At 43.5% G+C, this 20,311-nt stretch overlaps 1 protein-coding gene across 2 annotated transcripts; it reads left to right on the top strand.

Moving 5' to 3' along the window:
• Window positions 1-772: 772 nt before the first annotated feature.
• LOC147889031 (uncharacterized) lies at window positions 773-18,440 on the top strand. 2 transcript variants are annotated; one of them, XM_087392984.1, is made up of 4 exons: window positions 773-1,240; window positions 1,435-1,669; window positions 17,582-17,681; window positions 17,830-18,440. In XM_087392984.1, the coding sequence occupies exons 1-4, from the start codon at window positions 894-896 to the stop codon at window positions 18,117-18,119; spliced, it is 972 nt and encodes a 323-aa protein (XP_087249110.1). In that variant the 5' UTR covers window positions 773-893; the 3' UTR covers window positions 18,120-18,440. The 2 variants fall into 2 exon arrangements, with proteins under 2 accessions (XP_087249110.1, XP_087249109.1); XM_087392983.1 differs by having other exon boundaries at window positions 776-1,240; window positions 17,827-18,440.
• The last annotated feature ends 1,871 nt before the right edge of the window (window positions 18,441-20,311 follow it).

Genomic DNA, 20,311 nt, shown 5'->3' with positions numbered 1-20,311 from the left:
AAGCCCTGGCCATCCAAAAACCATGGTTTTTGACCTCATGTGGCAGACTCATCCCCTACCATCCAAGCTTCTTTTTTTCCTTGTAGTGCAAATGCACACATCTAGGTGCGGGTGTGAGTATCCTATGAGTTCATGCGAGTTGTAATAATTGGGGGGGGCTACATTAGGGTGCACGATTGAGTCCAACAGAATGTGTTGGACTTGTTTGAGCAACGATTGCTAGATGTCTTGGGCAGATTGGGTGCAACCAATCACCTACCTGAAGCTTGCCTCCCCCGTAACAATCCCTTTCACCATGCCTCTCCAGAAAAGACAACATCTCCATTGCCTTGAGTGTGAGCATACCACCTCATACAAGCTGGTCTTCCACAGAGAGTTCCCTGTGCGTAGCCTGAATTGCCAGGTGCTCCTTGGTGTGCATTCGTAACGATCCCTTTCACCATGCCCCTCCAAACAACACCACATCTCCATTACCTCCAATGCAAGTAGACCTCATACAAGCTGGTCTTCCACAGAGAGTTCCCTGTGCCTAGCTCGAATTGCCAGGTGCAGGTCCGGCTACCCCACTCGCGCCTGTCCGCGCAAGAGGCCCCAGGGCAGAGGCCCACTCAACTCTCTACTTTTGGAATCATGCCAGGTGCAGAGAATCATGCTTTTCGAATCATGCCGAGGCATGCCCAGGTGCCGGTTGGGCGAGTGAACTCGCACGTGTTGGGGTTGGAATGCTGAAATCAACCCCATTCAAAGGTCACGCTGATGAAATGCGATGAAAGGAGGATGGATGTCCACGGTATGCACTCGAAGGAGAAATATGAAGGGCTACATATAAACTAGGTCGGATTGATAAACAGATTGTAGTAGCAAGAAGCGAAGAAGAAGAGGAGCAGAAAATCATGGGAGGAGGGTCTGTTCTGAGGGGCGTCGCCCGCTTGATGGGAGCTGCATCCGTCGGGGCTGCCTCAGCCCCGCCCAGTGCTTTCTGCCACGTCTCTTCCCCCTCCCTCAAGCCTCAAGATCACCTCTCTTCTTCCCTCGATCCCCCCCCTATCGACCCTTTCCTTGCCTCTTCCTTGCCTTCCAAACCCCTCGTCCTCCTTCGTCATGACAGCGCCGACGACTGGGAATGCCCTGCTGAGGAAGAGTGGAACGAACGCCCGCGTAGTCACCTCGTCTTTGCTCCTTCGCCGACCAGGGAGGAGGTGGAAGAGGCCACCAAAGAACTCCATGCCGCTCTTCATCTGTATGATTCTCAACCCGCCTTTCTCCTTTTGGTTTAATTTCATCTTCGCCCATTCACCGAATATCTGTACCCGGCATGCATGCAATTTCAAACTGATCCTTTGTCGTTTGAAACTGCTCTCCTTTTCTTTCTGGCAATAAGGATTTCCTAGTTTTCCTGATATCGTTTCACGGATTTCTGGGGATTTCATCCAGCTCGATCCCGGTTCCTGGTTTTGGCTTGGATGGAAGCTCCAATGAACCATCATTATGCGTGCCAGAAAGCACTTCTTTGGATCCGACTACGGAAAAGGCGCTGACAGTTCCAGAAAAACCAGAAGCAGCGTTCAAACGATCTCCCATCTTGGCCAGTCATTTGGGAATGCTTGCCGCAGGAAGCAGCTCTGTGTACCAGGCATTTCATCTGCTGCAGACGAACCCACAGATTCAGGTTTGCCTTTCAGGACTAAACGCTGGTCGAGTTCTTTGGCCTCATTACGACTTCATCATCAATTTTACCTGCCTGTAGAGAGTAAATCTGTAATAGGACCTGTTTGTGTAGTATTGCTGTGTTTGTTTAGCACTACTGGTCCAAGCATTCATATGTTCCTGGAGTCTTGTTGCTGTCATGCCAAAGCAATGAAAGACACACTGAATAACGTTGCAACTGCTTGAGGTTGTGTAAAAATGGACATATTTACTTGCTTCCAAACACCACCCTATCGCCTTAGAGAATAATTGGGCCTTCTCCTTAATTGCATCATGGCAGGAACTCGGTACCAAGGTACGTCTATGCATCTATTTCTTTATTCTTCGGGTTTTAATAGACACCTAGTACCAAGATATGTCCGTGGATTTATGTGCATGTGTGCTGAGGGGGGCTGGAGGCTTTTCTCTCTCAAAAATACCCGTCTTCTTAAGTGCTAGCCTTCACCATAACAGAGTCTTCCCTTCACTCTTCAAGTTTTAATAGAACCTCAGTACCAAGATATAGGGGGGTGTGGATATGTGTGAGTGTGTGTGTGTGTGAGAGAGAGAGAGAGCTCAATAAGCTGGCAAGTCCTATGGGGGTAAAGACTATATAGGTCTCCCCTCTTGTGCCTCTTCTTGCTAAAATCTGAATTTGTACGAACTCACACTATGATAACACGAATTAACTAAGGCAACATTGGCACAAATTAGCACAACGTGACTTAATTTATCCTCAAATTATAGGAGGGGGCTTGGCACGACTTAATTGACCACATCACACAATTGATCTCGTTGAAACAAGTACTCATTCTATATGTGGATGACATGTTGATTGCCAGTAAATCTCAGCTTGAGATTAGTGCTTTAAAGAAACAACTGCATAAGTCTTTTGACATGAAAGACTTGGGTGATGCAAACCATATTCTTGGCACGTGGATTACTCGTGACAGGTCCAAGGGACTTTTGTTTCTGTCACAAAAGGAGTACATTGACAAAGTACTGCAGAGGTTTAAAATGGAGGGGGGGAAGTCTATTAGTACCCCGTTGCCTCCACATTTAAAACTCAGCAGTAAGGACAGCCCCAGATCAGATGATGATAAGGCTGAAATGGCCAAGGTTCCGTATGCATCTGCAGTTGGTTCTTTGATGTATGCCATGGTTGCCACTCGTCCGGATATTGCTTTTGCGGTGGGAGTCATCAGCAGGTATATGGCAAATCCAGGCAAGCGGCACTGGGAAGCAGTGAAAGGTGTCTTGAGGTATCTCAAGGGTACCAAAAACTTGTGCATATGCTATGGTAGGCAGGATGCATTGGTGCATGGTTTTACAGATTCAGACTATGCAGGGAATGCAGATAACCGGAAGTCTACTATCGGTTATATTTTCACATTTGCAGGAGGTGCTATATCATGGGTGTCTCAGTTGTAGAAATGCGTTGCACTATCAACTACTGAAGCTGAATATGTTGCAGCCACTGAGGCTTGCAAGGAAGCAATATGGCTTACTCGGCTGGTGGGAGACTTGGGCATTACAGGAGATATGCCAGTTTTGCATTGTGATAGTCAGAGTGCTATCATGTTGGCAAAGAATCCGGTCTTTCATCAGAAGACCAAGCACATAGATGTGAAATATCATTTCATCAGGGAGGTATTGGAAGAGATGCGACTTGAGCTTGTGAAGGTGCATACTGATGATAATCCTGCAGATTTGCTCACTAAGAGCTTGCCTACAGAGCGGTTTGCACATTGCCGTCACATCATGGGATTAGGATGAGACCACTCTTATTTTATGGTCTTGTATACAGTAACTGTATATTGCTGTAATTTTTATTCTTTTCTTCCCTTTAGGCATATTGGCCTTTAGGTGGGAGGTTGTTGGGGTAAAGACACATTGCCACCCCTTTATTAAAGATATGACACCTATGACTGTCTTAAGACATTCATAGGGGGAAAACCTAATCCTAATAAAACTTAAGAGTTTGTGGTGTGGCTCATCACTTCACACCCGCACATTTGGAGTCTTCTCTCTCTCTCACTCTCTCCCTCTTGTACTTCTACCACTCACCTTCCCCCTTGAAGTTGTTCTTTTTTGCAAAGTGAAAGGTGAAATTGGGCTGAATTTGTCCCAGCTGGAGGTATTCGTTCAATTGCCTATGCACCTTCATGTCTTTAACAAAGCTTAATCTTTAGGAAGGCCTATTTACCAGTTTTGCTTCATGGATAAGTTCAATCTTACGTTGAACATTCCGCTCAAGAGGCAATTCTTAAGGCAACTCATTTCTAAAACAATCAGAGAACTTTTTGCGATGTGATCAGCCACCAACTTGGTCATTTTCCCTTTCCATCTAGACGACGGATTACAAATCGACTATCTCGATGCTGTATTACAAATGGTGAATGCTTTGTCCCATTTGTGTAACCAGCCCTCAACTACGGTCTGTCTTTCCAACTAGAATACTTTTCTGGTCTATAGTTGGCAATATCAGGTATTTTAGCCTTCATTGGCTCGACTGTATGTACATTGGTTTCAGGCTTCATAGGAGACTTCCCTTTCTGCTCGTTGGATGGTCTCAAGATAGACTTTGAATAAATCTCCTCAACTCGGATTGCCTCACAGTAGCCTATAACTGCTGAGTCATCATTTGCTGTGTGAGGCATCCTATAACAATGCAATTCTACCATAGGGGCTACAAGGTGCGACACCTGTTGTTGTCACATTCACCCTTGCAGTTGGGTGCAAAGTGATACAGTGGCTACATCGACAAGTGCGTAATAGTTCCCTAGTAGGAGTTTTTGTCGTATGCTATGACCCCTTTGTGAGCCCTTGTCCAGAGTTAGGCTAGTCTCTCAGCCTTAGGTCAAGTTGGAAGATCAGTCCTTGTTCACTAGGACCCACTAGAGAACCGTAGGGTAGTGTTTCCGTCTTAAGTTTAGGTCCAGCCTAGGATAGGAGCCCTTTTTGGGCCCCCTCAAGGCTGGAACAAGTGAAGAGAATGGCAGGGGAAGGGCTGCCTTTATAGGCTACCTTGCACCCCTCCCTAGGGCTGCCTTTATGGGGCAAAGGGCCCCATTTATGGGGCCTAGGGCTGCCTTTATGGGGCCAAGGGACCAGCCAACCAGCCCCAAAAGCCCTATAAATAGGGGGCCTCCAGGCCCTCTTTCCTCATTCAGTTCCCCCCCTCCTTCGGCCTCCTACAGCTCCTCCTCAGCCCCCTCTCAACAGCCTGACACTCACCCCCAATGGTCCTCTGACCAGCCTCAGCCTTTGGCATCAGTTCAGCCTCTGGGAAGGTGTTCACGCAGCGCATCAGACGGGGAGTCGGGACAGCGAACGGAGTAAAGTTTGGGGTCTGTTTCAGCAGCTCTTTTCAATTATCTCTTACAGTTTTACACAGCTCATTCTCAGTTCTTTATTTCAGTCATCTCTCAGCTCTCTTATAGGATCTATCACTCCTAGCTTTCACTCTCTCACTCATGCAATAACCTTGCATTCCGATGGACAGCACAAGCCTCTCCCTTGCCTTGCAGAAGCGTCCTACATCGTCAGTGTGGACAGCATCAAGGTCTCAGTATTGGTTGGCGTCGCCTCTCAGGTCTTTGTTTTGCTATACATGTGCATAGTGAGCTCTTCAGAAGCGCGTTTCTGGTGCTCTCTCAAAGAGTGTTCTTTGTATTGCTTAGTTCTCCAAGTATAAAGCAAATTCTCCGCCCTCAGTGGGTACATGACCCAATCGGTTGTCGACTCTACTCTCTCTCTCTACCCTCATCTCCTTTCTCTCTCTATGGTGTACAACGCTAATTCCTCGCTAAAGGTTTAAAGAAGGTCTTGCTGTGAATTACACGATTAGATTACAGTTGCATGTTACAATTGTGCAGGCCGGACTCTTGGTTCTAGAGGATCCACCCGTGAGGCTTCTCCCTCAACTTCCATTGCTGCCACTTTACCTTTATCCATAAGGTCTCAAATCTTGAATCTATAGAGTTTCTCTACTTGTGTTGGTTTGTTTTTCTCCCCAAACATGCGCCATTTATATAAATCAAATCTAATCTCATTGCTGTAAAAGCATACCCCAATTATAAGGATGTGACGGTAAATGAACCGAATTCTGTTTCAGCAAATCAAAAATAAATTGCAAAACACCCATAATTGCAATTTGAAAAATGAGAAAATTGTGCACTAAATTCAAAAGGGAAATAAAGAGTTTTCTGGTTCTATTTATTCTTTGCAGTCTATCATCTGCGTACCATGCCTAACTTCACATCACCAATCTTGATTTGTGGCAACTACAAAGGCATTTGCAGTTTGAATGATTATGTAATAAAAAAGAATCGAAGCAAAGAAATCCTGTTTTATTGCTTTTTGCATGCATGTACAAACGTTCTCAAAGCAGTTGCACTAGTGCGATGAGTACATCCATTTACATGGGCCTGGTCTTTCCCAATTGGCTTGTGCCATGCCAAGCCCATTGCTCATCGCTACAACAACTGTGGGATTGCAGACGAGGCATATGGAATCATGGAGCGAGTACGTCGATTGGAGGGAGTTCGAAATGGACTCTGTCAAGGGAAAACGACCTTGTTAGAGAGGGACATTGTGTGTCTGTAATTCATGTGTCCCCGAATGTCACTTAGACTTTGACACCTGGTATCGTAGTGGCGAGGCTTGCGCTTTCCTTCAAACTATCTAACCAAATGCCAAGCGGCTAATCCCAACTTCCAAGGCTTTGAATCTCTCTTAGATCATACCATGATCATTTGTTTTGGTGTCAACTTGGACCATTGATTGACACTGATGAGCACACAAGCACAACACTTATAGAGTAAGTTCATACCACACTTTTTCAACTCCACGGTTTGCCAAAGAAAATCATCCTAGATCAAAGGTGGTGAGGAGTTTCAAAACACCATGTTTCGAAATGCGTTTGGGGGTTTCGTAAATGTTTCGAGCCAAACCCGAAACATTTGTAAAAACCTCTCGTGCATAATAGGGTATTTAAAAATATATATTTTTTCCAAAAATATTAAAACATTTTAGATTATTACCACCAGAAGTCCACTTGAAAAAAACTCATGAAACATAGTGCACAGACATTTGATATGTTAGAACTTGAAATTGGATGCTTGAAACATATTACTAAATCCTAAATAAAAAAATTAACAACACATCATTGTAGATTCAAGCGTCAATTGTCATAATTTAAAATTAAAAAAGATACATGGAATCATGAATCACGATTTATGTCGATGCTCCAATTGGACGGGCTAAAGAAAAACGTACGGGCCGAAGGTCAATTTTAGTATATGTCAATTTGACATGTACGGGTGGCAAAAATGCGACACAACACCAAATTTCCCAAAATTGGGGCAAATTGAATTTTTTGAACATTGGGGGTTTTTTGGGGATCCTGGAACGCGAGTTTGAGAACCGAAACGTTTTCGGGCCTACGATGTCCTAGATCCACTTGCACCAATCACTTTTGTATCTCTCTGAGTCTTTGGGTGCATTAGGCTCAATGTATCATCTTGAGTGTGCTCAGAGACTAAACGAGTAAATCAAGCTTTAAGAAATGTTGTGTCACTACATTCAATTATGACAATCATCATGGGAAGCCTATTTTCTACTCATTGAGTTCCAAGCAGCTTAAAATCATACTCTGATTGTACTTATATACTTGTTCTCCAGCCCTTGCAGATCAAACTGCACAAGAATTGCAAGACATTTTGCTAAAAGACAAGGGCTCAATGAGAAAATCTTAAGAGCAATATGAAGATTAAGCCAACAAACCCAAGTATCTATATTAAATGGTGCATTGCCCTACCAGCTAGATTGAGATTTAGATGCTCGTTTGGGAGAGACTAAAATGAAATCGTTTAGACTTCACAAGCAGTTGTAGCTTGAATGAAGAGATTTGGACTACTTTTTGATTAGCCTTCTCCTTTAGTGCTAGCCTTCGTCATGGCTGAGTTTGCCCTTCACCTCCGGAGTGCCGACAGAAACTCAGTACGAAGACTTTGTATAAATGGATGCTCAAGTATGTGTGGGTGTGTGGATTTGTATGTGTGAGAGCATACTTTTATACTATGGTCTACACCCACCATTGGGCGCTGATGACGTTAGTGGGGATGCCATAGTAGCTAGTCCTTGCTATGCATGATGGAGTTTATGGTTCTCAATCTTATGAGTGACTCTCGAGAGATTGAAACTGCACTATGTTGTGTTTTTAGAGGATGAGTTCGGGAATGTTCTTGGATTCATCTGGGTATATGCTTCTGCCGTATTAGCGGACATGCAAATTTCACCTTGTGAAGTTTTCGTCCAAGTTGCAGCCTGTTGGTATTGCGATAATTCTTTCTATCTTAGATGGTGCGTTGCCCTACCAGCTAGATTTAGATTTAGATGCTCATTTGGGAGAGACTAAAATGAAATTGTTTAGACTTCACAAGCAGTTGTAGCTTGAATGAAGAGATTTGGACTACTTTTTGATTAGCCTTCTCCTTTAGTGCTAGCCTTCGTCATGGCTGAGTTTGCCCTTCACCTCCAGAGTGCCGACAGAAACTCAGTATGAAGACTATGTATAAATGGATGCTCAAGTATGTGTGGGGGTGTGGATTTGTATGTGTGAGTACTTTTATACTATGGTCTACACCCACTGTTGGGCGCTGATGACGTCAGTGGGGATGTCATAGTAGCTAGTCCTTGCTATGCATGATGGAGTTTATGGTTCTCAATCTTATGAGTGACTCTCGTGAGATTGAAACTGCACTATGTTGTGTTTTTAGAGGATGAGTTTGGGAATGTCCCTGGATTCATCTAGGTATATGATACCAAGGAGTTGTCATCCCATCCTTTGTCTCCTAGTCTTCAATCCTATCAGCATCTATGTGAGGTTTTTTGGATATGCTTGCAACAATCTTCCATAAGCCTTTCCAAGCAAAAGCATCTTATGACCTTCCATGTGTTGGAAAGGTCACCTCCCCATCTGTAAGCCCCCATATGAGGAGAGCATGGGAGGGGATGGACCTGGGTCTTGAGGGATGGCCACATGGGCAACAAGATGGCTGCCATGGGGGCAGAGATCAGAGAGAAAAAGGAAAGTACCTGGAGTATCAAAGTGGCTGCAACACATGGTGATACATACATTGCATAGATCTGGCCTTGAAGAGGCAGATCTGGAGCAGCACAAGATTCCCGGGGTACATGGCCCAGGCGCCTACATGGCGAGCTATCTGGCGAGGAATGTGGGTAGGCACATGACCTGCAACATACCCTAAAGATGGCGCAGGAATATGCCGGGACAGATCAGCAAACAGGTCGGCCAACAGTAGGGCTGGTTGAGCCAGCCAACCAGGCCTTGGTTAGGCTGGTCAAGAGGGCTGGGTCCCTGCCTGGAACAAAGGCTGTAAAGGGCCTAGTAAAGACCCTTATATAGGCCCCTGGTTGGGCTGTTAGGGGCAGCCAACCAGGTTGGTTTTCAGCCAGACTGAGTCGGCCAAAATAGGGCTGACCAGTCGGCTATTTTGATCAGGCCTTGGGCCTTTAAAAGGAGAGGCCCTGGGCCTTATAATTTATCCAACCATTCAGCAAGAGCAGGAGCAGACAGAAGCCACTCCCTTGGGCCTCACACTGGGGGTGAAGGAGAGTGGAAGGTGTGCTGCAGACTGAGTTCCCTAGAGGCTGGACCTTGGCTGTCTTCTAGGGCAGGGAGGTGTTGTGATCAACATCCTCTGGAGCAGCAAATCTACAGCAGACAGGAGCAGCAGTTAGGGTTTTCTTGGTCCTACTCCCAGGAGGTGAAGGAGACCTACAGAGAGTTGCAGACTGAGCTAGTGAGTGCTGCCTACCTAGGCTGATCTTCAGGCAGTAAGGTGGAGAGAACTACCCTGGACAGAGAGTCTACATGTGCTCGAGGTGGAGCACGCGGGCTCAGAGATCTAGAAGTGCTTGACATCTAGTAGGAGAACCTTTTGGTATTGTATCCTGTCCTACTTTGTGGACGGACGGAAATATAAAGAGTTGCTTCTATATTTGTCTTAACTGGCTTGCACATATATGCACATTAAGTTAACAAGTTTGTGATTCCACACCCCACACCACACTGTGTGAGCTCTTGGGCAATTCTAAGTCTTCCGCTGTGAGTACCCTTTGCTGGGTGATTTCTAACACCATGTGGGGCCATTGTGAGTGCCTTTAAGCTTCTCTGTCACATTAGGAAAGTGTGCCATATTACCTGATGGATGAAAATCAGTCGGTCACACGCAAAATACTCGTGACATCTGCAATTTCACCTTGGAACTTGTGCAAAATATGTAAGAAACCCAAGATGCTTCTTGTCGGCACTATAAAGTATCTGCAAAAATGAAAACACTGCAAAACTTGGCTGTACTAAAGCTACAATCTGTTGTCCAGTTTGCAAATGCAAATTCCGAAATGAGTACCAAGGTGCACATGGCAAAATGGCCATTACATGCTGTTTCAGGGTCACCCAAACTGCAAATGACCTGTAAATGCAGCTGTCGTGCTGTTATAAAAATTTGCCTCGGATTAGAGTTTCACATGAACATATGTGAAATTTTCAAGAGAGAAATTTAAGAAAGTCCCAGCGAATCATGTCATTTGTGTAAAGGATACGTTTTTTTGTTGTAGCTTTGCAAATGTCCATATAGCTCATAGATGTGTTCAAGTTTGCCTCGAAATGTGTGACCAAGAAAGGTTCCTACACGTGATAAACAAGGTTGTTTATCAGAGGTTAAGAGTGTACTGCTTCGTTCTTAGGTCTTCTTACCACAAAATTGATTAAATTTTTTCAAAAACATGATAATTTAGATGTTAGTGTTTTGGAGCCTTTTATAGTACACCAGATGGGGAGCTGAACCTTGGTGTATTTCTATCCCTTATTGCAGAAATTAGGAAATCCAAAGTGGTTCAAACTCTTTGGACATGACAAAGCCTAGCAGACCTAGTTTCCAAAGGTGCACAAAAATATTAACGATCCCTTGTAAGGATTTCATACATCCCCTCCTGAATATTCAAGGACCAAAACCAAGATATAGTTCAAGCTTGTGCCCAATCAAAGCACAAATCATGTAGAAACATTTTGGAGAAAGAAAAATATATTCAAGGGAGTGCTTTCCAAATTCAGCTGTTGAACATGGTTGTGTAGACTACCGCCATAAGTTAATTTGTACTCGTGACTTAACTGTTAGAATTATAGATATAATTCAGCAGTGACCAATGTAATTTAATAAGCTAGTTAGGGGCACTTTTCCCTCTTTAAGAGGTTTTTCCCCCAGTCCACTAACTATGGTTAGTGACTACTAAGGTTTTGTCACTAGGACAAAACCTTATCTCACTCCTTCAGTTGTCTCACTTTTACACTCATCTATTTGCAACTAAGCTTTCATCTCTCTCTCTCTCTCTCCTGTTTTCAGTTCTCACCTTTGCTCTCTCTCCCGATCTCACATTTGGTATTAGAGCAGGTTGACCCTGCTCCCTGCTCCTTGCCCGAAAGCTTCAGCCTGCTCCTTGTCCGTACAGTCCGTACATTGTACAGATTGCTTCCGTACAACCTTCGTCAAGAGTCTGTACATTTCTGCGCCTGCTCCGTACAGCTACTTCCGCAGCTCCCGTCCGTACTGCACCAGCGTCGTACTATCGTACGCCGTACAACTAACAGCAGCGCCGTACGTCATACAAAGTCTCAGCTCCTGACCGTATTGTATCTTCTGCATCGCCGTTCAGCCGTCGTACAACTTGCGTCGACTGATACTGTACCAGTCGTCCGTACATGCGTTGGCATTTCGTACCGTCGCACATGTGCCATCCTTTCGTTGTACGTCTGTTGTACAACAATATGGTTATTGTACCGTCTGTACTTTGCACGAGCGAACCGTACATCTAGTACGTCATCCGTACCAGCGACTAGTTCGTCAGGCGTCCGTACAGTTGCAGGAGCTGAACCGTCTGTACAACTTGATCGCACATTCAGTATAGTTGTACACGCTGTTGTTCGTACAACAATACTGCACCCGTCCGTACAATCGTACCAGCAGGCCCGTACAAAGAGTCAGCGCCATACTGCCCGTACAACGCTGAACCTGCTTCGTGCATCGGTTGTTTTCTTTGCGGGGTCTTTTTTAACAAAGGATTCTTTGCAAGGGCCACTTTGCAGGTGTAGTTTGCACTTTGCATTTGTGGATTGGACAAGTATTGGAGGCAGATTGCAAATTTATCAAGGTTTTAGGGCTTTTGTAAAAATTTTGGCACACATTGCAAGCAAATTGCAAAGATTGGCCAAGAAATTGGGGCTTTTGCAGGAGATTAGCTATTTGGGTGAAATTTGGCTCAATTTCAACTCGAAATTTGGGGCTTTTGCAGATCAATCTGAAATTTGGGGCTTTTGTTCAGAAATTGCAGATTTGGGGCTTTTAGTAAATTTGCCCCTTTCTGGTTGCAATTTCAAGCCACAAATTGGGCTTTTGTGTTGGGAGAGCAATTTGACAGATTTCAGTTCACACTGCCTTTCTGTGAGTGTTTTGAAGCACTCTTGGCAGGTTTTGGGAGAGATTGGATGCTCTGGCAGATTTCTGACAGAGGCATTACAGAGATTTGAGTTGCATTTACAGCCAGTGGTTGGCTGTGTTTTTTGGGAGTTGTGCATTTCATTCCCAGTAAGGGAATTCAGTTTTGTATCTACTAAAATCTCTTTCTCAGATATGGCCCAGCAGAATCAGAATGATTTCCTGTTCGGTGGTCTTTCACAGGAAGACAAGTTGGATGGTACCAACTACTCCCTATGGAGTTTTATGGTACGCAATATTTTGATTTCTCGCAATTTATGGGATTACGTGAATGGGGATGAGATCTGACCAGCAGGTATGGCACCTAATACCCCTCCCCAGCAAGGAGGTGGAAGAGGTCGTGCACAGGGTGTAGTTGCAGGACAGGTTGTTGGTGCAGCTGTAGCCACCACTCCAGAACAAAAGAGATGGGATTCACGGGATGCCTTAGCTTTGTCATGCATCTCTTCTTTCAGTGAAAAGATTTATCATTCCGCATATCCGGTCGTGTAAGACCTCGAAGGCAGCGTGGAATATCTTAGAAAGCATGTATGCTGCCCGGAATGATGCAAGGGTATCTTTCTTGAAAAGAGAGTTAAGTAATACACATATGGAAGAGGGTGACTCCATGTCAGTCCACCTCACAAAGCTACAGGATCTCAGAGAGCAATTATTGAACATTGATGAGATTATTTCTGATTTTGAGATGATTATCACCACTTTGAATTCTCTTCCTGAGACTTATCTCAGCTTTCATACCTCGCTGAACTTATCATTGAGGGGGGGTGCAAATCCTCTCACTTTTCATGAGTTGATAGGACTTCTGCTTCAGGAAGAGCCGACCAGGAAAAACTTGGCTTCACGTGCAGGTGAACAAGCTATGCTCTCAAAGTTCAAGTCAAAAGGAAAGGGACAGGCAAAGACATCATAAATCAGCCTTCCAGTGGGTCAGGACAGCCTTCACAAAAGGCTAAGAATGATGCAAGTAAGCCGAAGAAGAAGGGTTTTTGTCATTACTGCAAAAAGCCAGGTCATCACATTGCAGAATGCAAGAAAAGGCTTGCAAAAGAGAAGAAAAACAGCTCCGGTATGGCTGTTTCAGATTCAGCTCCTCATGCATCTGACAGTGGGGATGTTGCAGCCAACTTTGTTGGACAGGATTATGCCTTTTTATCTTGCATTTCAGATTCTAGGCTGGCTGCTCCAGATGCTCGGGATAGTACAGCTACTTGTAATGATGATACATATGCCTTTTTGACTTGCAGTTATGACCCTTTCACGGATGCATCAGCTTTCAGTGTCAATGAAACACTGAATACTTGGTATTTTGACAGCGGTGCCTCCAAGTATATCACTTCTATGAAGTGTCTCTTCACTGCCTTGCATCCACCTCCCGTTGGTAATAAAGTCACTTGTGCTAACAACTCGTCATATTCAATACGTGGTACAGGAGAAGTTGAGCTTACTGCCATTGATGGCTGAGTTTTCAGACTTTCAGCTGTCTTGTATGTGCTTGGTATCACCAAGAATCTCCTTTCAGTGTCCACTCTTAACAGGGCTAGATTTCAGGTCATCTTTGAGGATGACAAATGTGTTGCCCGAGACAGAGAAAATGATTATGGCTTGAGATTATCTGGTACTCTGTTGCTGCGTGGGCTCTTTCAGCTTGATCTTTTTGAGAAAAGAGCAGCCCATGCTTTTGCAGTTTCTACTCCTACTGCTGCCATGCAGAATGCAGAGTTATGGCATGCCGGATATGGCCACACGCATTACAACAGCTTGATGACACTTTAGAAGCACTCTATGGTTGATGCATTGCCATCTCTTGAGATACCTCCTCCACATGCCTGTGAAGGGTGCATTTTAGGCAAGATGCACAGATTCCCCTTCAAAAAGGATGGTTCAGTTAAAGCTGTCCGAAAATTACAGCTTATACACAGTGATGTGTGTGGTCCCATGAGGACTCCATCATTGGGTGGCCATCTCTACTTTGTTACTTTTATTGATGATTACTCCAATTTCACTTGGGTCTTTGGGCTGAAGCGCAAATCAGAAGTGTTCATGGTGTTTAAACACTTTTTAGCCATGGTTGAAAATGAATCTGGACTCAAGATACAGACATTGCGTACAAATAGAGGTGGGGAATACTTGTCTGCAGATTTTGATGCTTTTCTGAAAGGCAAGGGTATTGTGCATCAGCTCACAGTGAGGCTGGCCCCTCAGCAAAATGGCAAAGCTGAGAGGAAAAATAGAACTCTTATGGAGATGGACAGATGTATGCTGAAAAGCAAACACATGCCTCACAAATTCTGGCTTGAAGGTCTAATGTGTGCCAACTACATCTTAAATCGGTCTCCCACTAAGGCTTTGAAAACAAAAACTCCCTATGAAGTCTGGAATGGGAGAAAGCCTCAGTGGATCATTTCCGTGTCTTTGGATGCCTTGCATATGCTCATGTGCCAGTTGAATTTCGGCATAAGTTGTCAGATAAGGCAATTAAGTGCATATTTGTTGGGTACAGTGCAGAAAGCAAGGGGTACCATCTCTACAATCTTGGTACACGAAAGATCATTGTCAGTAGAGATGTGATATTTGCAGAAAATTCAGCTCACACTCAGGATGAATTTCATATGCCTTCTTCTTCAGAGGATGTTTTTGAGGGGTTGCTACCCATTGCCTTGGGTTCCTCTGCTGATATTTCTGATGCAAATCAGAATTTACAGCCACCTCCTGATGCTCCAGTTCAGCCACAGGATGTCTTGCCACGTCCACAGGCAGTGGAACAGCTGGTTCAGCAAGAAATTGCAGACATACATGCAGCAAAAACAGTCCCAAATTGGCTGTTACAGACTCTCAGGGAGAGTAAGATTGATGCTCCATTACTTGGCAGGACTCGCAGTGCAGTAAGGCACGTGGAAGGTGCTAATTCAGCGGAATCAGCATATGCAGGTACTCTTCTCGATGAGGAGGAGCTTGCAACATTCGAAGAAGCAAAGGACAATGTGCATTGGATGAATGCCACACACGATGAATTGCAGTCCATTCAGAAAAATCAGGCTTGGGATGTCGTAGACTTGCCACTGGGTAAACATGCCATTGGTACACGATGGGTTTTCAAGGTGAAACGGAAGCCAGATGGCTCCATTGACAGATACAAGGCAAGGCTGGTTGCCAAAGTCTATGCTCAGAAAAAGGGCATAGATTATGAGGAGATTTTTGCTCCTACATCCCGGATGACCACCATCCGATCTGTTATTGCAATGGCTGCACATTTTGAGTGGAATGTTCATCAGTTGGACATTAAACAGCCTTCCTAAATGGAGACTTGTTGCAAAGAGGTGAAATTTCAGGAAATGCACTCCAGGTATGCAAGCTGAATAAAGCTTTGTATGGGCTGAAACAGGCCCCTCATGCATGGTATGCTAAGATTCATGCCTTTTTGACTAGCAAGGGGTTGCACAATAGTCCTACTGAGAGCACCCTCTACATCAAGAAGGATGGGGGGAAATTTTAGTCATCATTTTTATGGCGATGACTTACTGCTCACAGGGTCCAATGAAGATAATATTGCAGATTTCAAAGCTGATTTGCAGACCAACTTTGACATGTCAGATTTGGGGCTGCTTCACTTTTATTTGGGGATCCAGTTATCTCAAGAGAGACGTGGCACTGTTATGTCTCAGTCCAAGTATGTACACAAACTCTTGGACAGATTTAACATGCATGATTGTAAGGCCATAGCCACTCCCATGGAGCCGGGGCTGAAACTCACAATGCATGATGCAGGAGAATCAGTTGATGCCACATTTTATAGTCAGGTTGTTGGATGCCTCATTTATCTGTGCAACACTAGACCTGATATTCAGTTTGCAGTATCTCAGGTGAGTAGGTATATGCACAACCCAAAAACTATGCATTGGCAAGGAGTTAAGTGCATCTTTCGTTATTTGTAGGGCACGAAGTCTTTTGGCTTGTTATTTTCCAGGGGGAGTGACTTGCAGATGCATGCCTACAGTGATTCAGATTGGGCTGGTGATTATGACACTAGGCAGTCCACTTGTGGCAATTGTTTCTTCTTGGGTAAAGCTTGCATTTCCTGGCTGAGCAAGAAACAATCTACAGTGGCGACCTCATCATGTGAAGCTGAGTACAGGGCAGCTTTCACAGCAACAGTTGAATGTGTTTGGTTGCATCGTCTATTTGCTGATCTTCATCTGTCATTGGAGGGTCCTCCAACAATTCTCACTGATAGTCAGAGTGCCATTGCAGTGGCAAAGAATCCAATGTTTCATGCTCGCACGAAGCACATTGAGGTTCACCATCACTACGTCAGAGAGAAGTTGCATGCAGAAGAGATCAGTATGATCTTTGTGTCCACACATGATAATGTTGCAGATATTTTCACCAAAGCACTTCCACGTGAAAAGTTTAATTTCACAGTGCCTTGAACTTACATTCGTTTGGTGATTAATCATCCTTGTACATGACATTGGCACTGTAGGGGGGTGTTAGAATTATAGATATAATTCAGCAGTGACCAATGTAATTTAATAAGCTAGTTAGGGGCACTTTTCCCTCTTTAAGAGGTTTTTCCCCCTAACCACAATTAGTCCATTAACTATGGTTAGTGACTACTAAGGTTTTGTCACTAGGACAAAACCTTATCTCACTCCTTCAGTTGTATCACTTTTACACTTATCTATTTGCAACTAAGCTTTCAGCTCTCTCTCTCTCCCGTTTTCAGTTCTCACCTTTGCTCTCTCTCCTGATCTCACATCAACATCAGTAGCGTGCATTAAACACTCATTAAACATAGCATATAAAAATAATATTAGAAAAGGAAACATAAATATAGAAATAGTGCTGTAACCGGTCGTTACAGTTTATGTTGTGAGTGGCTCTCCTTTATCACTGCATAATGATGCTTGCGCCTTGCAGGATGTGCCGTAGTCAAGGTTAATACATTCCATGAGACTTGATTTACACCTAATGGTGGTGCTATTCGTGTTTTAAAATAATAACAATAATAATAATAATAAAATTCGGTGCCGCCAAGGCCTAGCCAGGAATTGAGCTCACGCATGCCCTTATGCCTGCCTCAACCACCAAGGTAGGACCCATTGGCACTATTCATGGTTTACTGATAAGATTTTTTCAAAGCGTACATAGGATAGTGTTTATGGTCTTAACTAGACTGGCTTTCACAAAAGACATGAATGAGATCCCTTTAGTACACCCTTTGTGTTTTTCAACTTTGCTAATTGTTAGTAGACATAGTGGCAGAAGTATTTGATTTCTTTCAATGCAGTTTCTCATTTGAAATTTCGATGCTGCAGGGTGCTGTCAAGTCATTAGCATGTGATCCAGATGTTTGGAAAGCCGTTTTAAACAATGAGAAAGTTCAAGAGCTCACTCAATCCCTTCAAGATGGAGATGGTATTTTTTCAAACGTCCTTTTGTACTGAATTCATTAGTACAAACTGTCACTTCTCATGGGCAAATCCCCCCACTTTCTTTTCTCTGAGAGAGAGAGAGAGAGAGAGAGAGAGAGAACCTTTTAAAACGTAATACGTTGGTGCAGAAGGTTCCAGCCTCAAGATCTTCACATCTTGTAAGGAAGAAAATGCTAAGACCAACAATAACACCAACTTCTGCTTGAAGTTAACTTCTATGGTGTATGACTACGTTACTGGAAAAGTGTTGCAGCTTATGGACAAGATTGTGGAGATCGTGAGCAACATGTTTGGATCTGTCGAAAACACATTTTTTTCAAAAGAAGCTGCCAGTACTGTGGATAAAACCGTTGCGTCATGCATGGTGCTGGCAGTGGCAGTTCTACTAATAGTGGTTGTAAAACGTGTGGCTATCAAATGATTACTTGCAACTGAAACTTGAATGACTTGTATAATTTGTAAATATATATATAGCCTAGGTGCTTTAGGTATTGGGGTGAGTGCAGTAGCAAGTATGATTAAGACACAATTTAATTGTTCTTAGTAGGACTAAGAAAGTTTGACCTGGTTTTGAACAATTTGGTTCTGAAAATATGGTTTGCGGGCTTAGAAAAGCCCTATATGGATTGAAGCAGGCACCCCGGGCATTGTATGCGAAGATACATGCTCTGTGTTGTATGTTCTTTGATCTTATGATGGGATTTTTTGAATGTGTAAAGAAAATAAATCTGTGTTTGGTGTCTTTGAGGGCATATTTGGGACAAAGGAGATCATGCCGACTTTGACTAATAGGCTTATGATATTGTAATGTACCCTACCTGCCATTAAGGGGAGTGTATTGGAAAATATCAAAAAATCAACAGGACTGACTCTGAAAGTTCTCAGCCATTTGAATGTAATATGCTTGGATTTTTTCTACTGAAATTTTGGCAGTTTTAGGTGCACAACTCGTTTTCCGCATGTGCTTCTAGGTTTATGAAGCGAAGTTTTATTAAGGGTGAGAAAGTGTGCGATCATTACACAGGTGATTTTTGCGTGGGTTTGGTTTGTTGTGTTGAAAATTTGGTTGGTTGGCAGGTGCTTGGATGAGGGTCATTGTCCGTGTATGTGCTGCCCAAGAATGGGTGCATGAGGATAAGTATGTGTTATGTTGGCCACAAGTATCTCATTGTGTTGTGTGATAGGGTCAATTTTTTGAAAAGGCAATTAGAAAGGACCCAAAGGCAAATAATTTTCCTTCCAGTGAAACCCATGAGCTGCTTGATGTAATCTATGGAACTAACATCTATGTTCAACGTTTTTCTAGGACTTATTTATTGGACTTGCCAAGTTATAGACTAGCATTAATAGATCATAAATCTATATCTTCTTCATAGTTGTGATTGGTTTTGTGGACGGAATTGGATCTTCCCATTATTTTAAGCATCTCCTCACGTCAATCAATATCCAATAAGACCCCAATGTCATAGTAGCTAGTCCTTGCTATGCATGATGGAGTTTATGGTTTTCAACCTTGTGAGTGACTATCATGAGATTGAAACTGCACTATGTTGTGTTTTTAGAGGATGAGTTTGGGAATGTTCCTAAATTCATCGAGGTATATCCAATAAGGCCCTAATGTTCTTTAAGACGAACATTAGGTACTTTAAGTTTGAAGCCTTGGACTAATAGTTGGCCTTAGGATATTGGAGATCGTTTGTCAAAATAGTTTTTTAAATCTGTCAAAGAAACAAGTGAGTACAAGTACTCGGGAACACTGTCTTCAATTGGTTCTATCAAAGGAAAACAATTGTCAAGATGAATGAATGATTAATTTGCAACACTTGTGATGGAAGCCCTTGTATAGGAAAGTTTGAATGATTTGCAAAGAGAGAGAGAGAGTTCTTAGAAAAAGAAAGTGTGAGTGAGTGAGTGAACCAAAATAGAAGGGGGTCACGTGGCAAAAAATGGTGTGGGACACTTTTTTAATGAAGTGTAACGATAGCGTTGATTGGAAAGCAGTGCGAAAAAGATGAAAGAAAAGATTGTTATAATTATTGACTATGAAGGTCGTCGAGTAATTGGATAGCATGCAATACCTCCAGTCATTTGCAACTACCTCTCAAGTATTGTTGGGTCTAGTCCTTTTTCATCTCCCGATAATAATACTTGTGTACAAAACTTCTTGAGCCCACAAAAAAGTTTGGGGAATGTAAATGGGTCTACAAAGTTCGGTTCAAGTAAGATGGAGAGGTTGAATGATATAAGGCTAGGTTGATAGGCAAGGGATATGCTCACTAGTATGGCGTGGATCATAGTTGCACCAGTTGTAAACATGACCATAGTTAGGATGGCAACTCTTAATTCACCTTTGAGGGGCCTATCCACCAAATAGAAGTGAAGTATTCCTTCCTCAAATTTTTTTTGACGAGGAGACTTGCACGATAGAGCCTCTAAGGTATATTACCACTAGGATGGAACAAAAAGCTTGTAAGTTACAAAAACTAGATCTGGGCAAGTAGGTATGTTTGAGGAGAAGATAGCATTGTGGTGAAAAGTATATGTAATCTCAAGCTTCAACACATTGCACCTAGCACATTGCACGTTGCATTCAGCACGTAGCACTTTGTGCAT

Source organism: Dipteris shenzhenensis, chromosome 21 (assembly GCF_047967505.1).
Source record: "Dipteris shenzhenensis isolate YYH24624 ecotype China chromosome 21, Dip_SZ_1.0, whole genome shotgun sequence".
NCBI classification, from domain to species: domain Eukaryota; kingdom Viridiplantae; phylum Streptophyta; class Polypodiopsida; order Gleicheniales; family Dipteridaceae; genus Dipteris; species Dipteris shenzhenensis.
Note: the sequence above shows the minus strand (reverse complement) of the source record. Positions and strands in the feature narration are given on the sequence as shown.